The 6,088-nt window shown below is 54.3% G+C and overlaps 1 protein-coding gene across 1 annotated transcript; it reads right to left on the reverse strand.

Moving 5' to 3' along the window:
* Positions 1-1,962: 1,962 nt before the first annotated feature.
* LOC135324207 (relaxin-3 receptor 1-like) lies at positions 1,963-5,723 on the reverse strand. The gene has a single exon (XM_064499962.1). It carries the CDS (start codon positions 5,503-5,505, stop codon positions 4,168-4,170), a length of 1,338 nt encoding a protein of 445 aa, XP_064356032.1. The 5' UTR covers positions 5,506-5,723; the 3' UTR covers positions 1,963-4,167.
* Between the last annotated feature and the right edge of the window lie 365 nt (positions 5,724-6,088).

Genomic DNA, 6,088 nt, shown 5'->3' on the forward strand with positions numbered 1-6,088 from the left:
AATCCCTTAAGAACTCTGCAAATATTGTTTTCAGTCCTTCAGCAGTGTTTATTTTAGTTGTTGAAAAGGCGATGGTTACAAATGAAAACATGAACACTTGGACGAGACAGGAGTATTTTTGGAAAGTGTTGTATTAATTGCTTAGGACTTCCACCCCCCGCCCCTGATACTTGCTAGGATTTGTTGTTGTTTCTGTGTAACCTCAAAGCTGGAGCTGGGACGACCCTCTGCTCCAGCCACATTCCAGGCAGGTGTGCACCTGCAGGGAGGCAGCCCCGGCATGCAACGCACAGGCTGGTCCCACTGCCTCTGCGACACGGGGCCTGGGTTTCACACGGCGAGAGCTGGGACTCGCTGCACACATGACGCAAAAGCCCCACGCGTGCATGATCCCTGCACATGCGCAGCCAGAGCGGTGCTGAACACACACAGACCAGCTGCACAGCCTCAACTGCAGGTCAGGCATAAACCAGCATTTGACCAGTTGTGGATGGGTTGTGTCTCCTTCAAAGGGCAGATCTATGACCTAGATCTGGTGGATCAGTGGCTTAAGACAGAGTGGCCCTCTAAGTCCAGATCCCAGCCCCTCTCTACACATGCAGGATAGTTTCCTGCCCTTTGGGGTGACTTGCCATGTGTAAGGTTTTTATACCTTTAGTGATCAGATATCTGGGGCTTCCTTTGGTCACGGTATGTTGCTGGTGTTCTGAGCTAACCATGGGTTGTTCTGAGTACCATTTGTTTTATACTGTTGTGTTGCTCACTTAAAATTATGTGTCGATTGATATCCACAAAAGGACATAGACTTCGTTATGCTGAATGCTGCAGAGAATATCCTTTAGGCAATTTGCTGTCCAATGAGATTCAGGCTGTGATTTAGACACCCAGAAACTTTTTAATGAAATGCACGAGACCATGTGAGCATCTGAGGATAGGAATTAAGTATCAGGCAAGCCAAGCAGAAACAATGGTCAAGAGCAAACACTAAGAAATGAATCTGGTCTTAAGATCCATCCTTGCTCCTTAATTTAGGTCTGTCTGGGTTCTGGAGATAGGTGTTCATGGTCTCTTGCTCTTGCATAATGACAACCATGCAGTTGTCATTTATCTGTTAGCACAACCATTAGGGCTTTCTCCCAGAACGTAGAAGACCCAGATGCATCCCTTGCAAATCCTTTGACACATTAGGCTGTTAGATTTACAGGGCTGAAAAGCTCTCAGGCTGTGAAAGCCATCCCACATTGTGTGGTGTATTGAAATATTAACTGAGCCAGGGCCTGGGACCAAAACAAGTCAGGTGTTTTACAGTCCGGTTATACAGGCAGGTGGTTAATCATTGTCCTGGGAAGCAGGAAACCTAGAATCCAGACCTGGATCCAATTTATGCTTCTACATTTTATAGCAATTTACTTGTACAAGGAAAAACATCCTGGTACTTTCTCTCCTGGGCCCACACTTTAACTACTAGGCTGCAAAGTAGTGTTCAGTGGTTTTCTTTCCCTTCCTGACCCAGCAATGGTGAGCGACTCATGCAACATGAAACAATTTCAAGCCAAAGGATTTGAGCCAGTCTGCAGTCTGGAAAGACGTGGTAGCCCGGAGGTTCAGTGATTCCCCAGGGATGTGGAAGGGGGAAAGTTTAGTCTCCCAGGTTGTGAGCAAGAGCTCGGACCACCGATGTAGCGTTTGAAAAGGGAAGAGAGCACAGGCTGCACATGCATTGAAGGCAGGACAGCGAAGAGTAGTTAGACACGGCTGCAAGGGGGTAGGGGGGGATTAACTAAGTTTACAGCCCCTCCTAACAGCAGGGCCGGATAGGGGGTGCTCGTGTGTCGGGGTGCAAGGCTGCCTCCCTCACTTGGGGTACGCCCTGCAGCCAGCCCTGCCGGAGGGATCACGGGGAAACACACACAAGGAGGACGCTACAGACTTAAACAGAGTCAGGCATGCTCAGGAGCAGACTTCTAGGCACAAGAAATTTTACTGGAAAAAAAAAAAACAACAAAACTTTAAAGTACCTACAGATCTCAGTCAGCAGCTGCTCAGGATTTAGGAACCTAGAGGGGCAGTTGTACAGTGCTTAGGTCCCCAAGTTCTTCTGTGGATACATCTTCACACAATGATTTTCAGAGTCTTTGCATTTGTACAAATAGGTCCATCAGCTGCCAGCTCACTTCGGTGGTTCTTCTCCAGACACCTTGCAAAACCGCAGCACCTTCCCAGGTAGCAAACACCCAAGGCTGTGGTGAAAGTCTTTGCTGCCTTGAGAAAGAAACAGCGGCTTCTCGTTGCAAGCAGCAGAGCCTGCTGCTTCCACCCCAAACCTGAATTCTACAACAGCAATTACTGATGTGCAGTAAACCTAAAGGAGTCTGCAAAGCATAATTGCCACTAATAGCAGTGCAATTTTGCCTGGACAGAAATAGCAAGCTTGCTCTGTATCTGTATTTAGAGGTGGCAAACAGCCCTCTGCAGAAAGGTTTCTTAGCAGAGTTGGACAAATGTTGGAATTCCGCTGCGGGAGCAGGGAGGGGAGGGAATAGAGAGAGGTTACAAATGCTGTGTTCATATATTCATCCCACATGCAGTTTTGAGGTATTAAAGAACTTGCATTTTGGCAGGAAAACCAGAACTGTTCAATTTCTGCATCTTTTAAAGGAAGTATTTTTGACCTTTCCATTTAAAATTAAAGTTAATAATTTAACAATTAATGTTAGTGTCTTAATTTTTTAAAAACATTTAAAAAGAAATATGTAGCCTTGCCATAAGAAGTTTCACAGCTTGAAATGATACTTTTTTTCATGCCGTTAAAAGCTCACTTCAGATCAACCCCAAATAATTTCCCCATTTTTTTCTTTGGAACAGTCAACGGGACAATCCTCTGTCCCTGCCCTTCTCCTGCGCATGAGAGCAGCGACCTGCAGGCTCTGAGGCTGCTCACACCAGAGGGTTTGAACTTGCATTAATTGAGCAAGCATCAATGCAGACCCTTTACAAGCGTTTTTGCAGAACACAAACCTTCGTGGCTCAGTTTTAGCTGAGCCCAGAAGTATCTTGGAGCAAATAATTTGAAGTGGCTGCTTTCCCCCACCCCCCATCCCCCTTTTTTATTTAGAGTTGTGCTGATTACCTGGGGTGAATTACCAGTCTGAAGCACAGCAAGAAGAAACCCTGCCACTTCAGCGCCCCGGTGGAGACACCTGCTTTGCCGCACATGGTTTGGGTCGTGGGTTTCCCCTCTGCAGCCAGGGAGGAGGCTGGGGACCATGATGCCGGGGGGCTCATACCTTCCCCTCCCAACCCAGGCAAAGCAACAACTCTCCACGCAGCTGAAATTCCCATCCTCGGGTTTCTCCTTGGCTGTCTGGTTTGCTCAGTATCCTGCAAATGGGGATGGGGGAAGCTGCAAAGCAGAAGGGGCGGACAGGGAGCAGAGTGCTCCCCGGCCCCTCTCTTGCTCTGCCAAAGGCCGGCAGCACTTTCCTGGCGCCCTAAGAGAGGGCAAAGTGGCCAAACCTGAGCAAGCAGGAGACTCAGACCCACTTGTCCTGGCTGCTCCCATCGGGGCAGGTGTGCAGCGGGACACGGGCTGCCCCGTCCCTGTCCTCGCTGGAGCCCAGGGAGCAGTGACCACAGCCAGGCTGGCAGCGCTTGCTGGGCCACCCTGCGGCAGGGAGAAAGAACCCAGCTCCCTCTCCCAAAAACACACGCGCACCCTCAGGGGGCTGCTGGCCCCTCGCTGCCTGCAGCCCCAGGCTGGAGCGCAGGGGGGGGACACAGCCGAGACTTCCCAGTCTCAGCCGCTTTCTTCCCACGGTGCCCTGCACATCCTGCATCCTTCCTGGAGCCAGCAGCTTGGGCCCATCACCCTCCCCGTTCCTCTTCCCTGGGACAAGTACAAGTGCTCAAGATCATCTTCTAGAGACACCCCTATCCCATGGGCACCACAACCATCTCCTACTCTTGTTCTCTAGACACTTTCAAGAGGACAGTTTTCATTCACAAGCCTCTGAGAGCAGACACAATCCCTGAAGAGCATCTCCCACCCAGAAGTCCTCCTTTACCTATGTTCCTCCCTCCACTTGTCCCTCCAAGCACTCAATGTCCCAGGGCCACATCCTTCACAGACACCCCCCCCAGTCCCACCCCCAGTGCCCGCTGCCGCTCTCAGCAGCGCTGCTCAGAGGAGCCGGTGGGCAGCATGTCGTAGCGGCCGCTGTACACCACCACCCCCGGCGGGTAGTAGGCCAGCTCGGGCTGGACAGCAGCAGCGGGCAAGGAAGCAGTGACGGGGTGGACGGGCACCAAGGCGTGCAGGGCCTGCTCCTCCTGCTCAGGCTTGGTGGTGTCAGTGAAAGGGCGCATGGTGGTGAGGGAGGGCGAGGTGATCCTCCAGAGGAGGCTCTTCAGCGCCTTGCGAAACTCCCGGCGCATGAGGCAGTAGAGGATGGGGTTGAGGCAGCTGTTGGAGTGCGCCAGGCACACGCTGATGGGGAAGAGGTACACTTGGGAGAGGAAGTACTCGGTGCTGAAGTGTACCACGTTGAGTTTGATGAGGACGCCCCACAGCGTGAGCGCTTGGTTGGGCAGCCAGCACAAGAAGAAAGACAACACCACGATGGACACTGACTTGGTCACCTTGGAGCGGCGCTTGGTGCTGGGGCCACTGCAGGTGCTGCCGACATGCTTGTCGCTGATGAAACGCACCAGGAGCAAGTAGCACAGGCTGATGATGGCCAGCGGCACCACGAAGCCCAGCAGCACCTTCTGGATGTGGTACAGCCCCAGCCAGAACTGGGCATTGCTGCCGCGGCCCTCGGGGAACTTCAAAAGGCAGAGCACGTCATCAAAGACGGTGGCAGTGGTGGAAAAAATGGCATGGGGCAGGGAAGCCAGGATAGCTGACACCCAGATGAGCGCGCAAAGCCACTTGGCTGAGCAGCAGCCGCCCAGCGGGTCACCTCGCCGCTGGTTCTTCAAGGCTGAAGCCACAGAGCGGTAGCGAGCCACACTCATGGCGGTGAGGAAGAAGACACTGGCATACATGTTCATGGCCGTCACATAGGAGACTATCTTGCACATGGCCTTGCCGAAGAGCCAGTTGAAGTCCAGTGCGTTCTCCACTGCCCAGAAGGGCAAGGTCAGCACAAACTGGAAGTCAGTCACTGCCAGGCTGGTCACAAAGAGGTTGATGGAGGACTTTCTCCAGCCTTGCTTGCTTTTCATCAGGTAGAGCACCAGCAGGTTGCCCACCAGCCCCAGGGCGCACACCACGGAGTACACCAGGGAGATGACGATCCGCACCACGTCGGAGCTGTCCCCCTGCATCCCGTCGGCTCGCTCCAGGTTGATGTTGCGGAGGAGCTGCAGGAAGGACACGTTGCTCCGGTTGCCCGCCGGGGCGCCCTCCAGGAAACTCAGCGACATGTCCCAGAGGTCGCCGTCCGCTCCCGCCTTGGCGCCGGCGGCCGGCGAGCAGGGACCGGGCTCGCAGGGCTCCGCCATCCCGCGCCGGGGCGGGCGGCGGCTCCGCGGCTCCGCGGCGCCCCGAGCCCCGAGCCCCGGAGCGGGGCGCGCTGCCGGGCGGCTCCGGCGGCGGCGGCGGCTCCGGCTCCGGCTCCCTCCGGCTCGGCGGGTCCGCGCGGCTGGCGCCGAGCCCGGCCCCGCCGCGCGGTTATATCCGCCCCCGCGGGCCGGGGGCCGGCGCGGCGGCGGCGGGGCATGCGCGGCGGCGGCGCTCCCGGGCCACCCCGCTCCGCCCCGGCACCGCGGCGGCGCTCCGAGCCGAGCCCCGAAACCCCCGAAAACCCCCGCTTTATCGCCGACCCTCGGAAAACCCCGGCTTTATTCTTACCGCTCGTTTGCACGCCACTTTGCTCTTCTTGGAAACACATATACATATATCGCCGTTTATATGCATTTTTAAATTTTATATATAATGTGTATCCATATATATGTATTTATGTGTGTGTATATATGTGTGTATGTATGCATATGTATGAACCGATCATCGAGTTGACACGGTCTCCGTCCAAGAGCTGCCCGATCCCAGGCAATGCACTCTCCTAAAAACCCTGGCCAGCGATCC

The sequence above is a fragment of the Dromaius novaehollandiae genome, chromosome W (genome assembly GCF_036370855.1).
Source record: "Dromaius novaehollandiae isolate bDroNov1 chromosome W, bDroNov1.hap1, whole genome shotgun sequence".
Lineage (NCBI taxonomy): Eukaryota > Metazoa > Chordata > Aves > Casuariiformes > Dromaiidae > Dromaius > Dromaius novaehollandiae.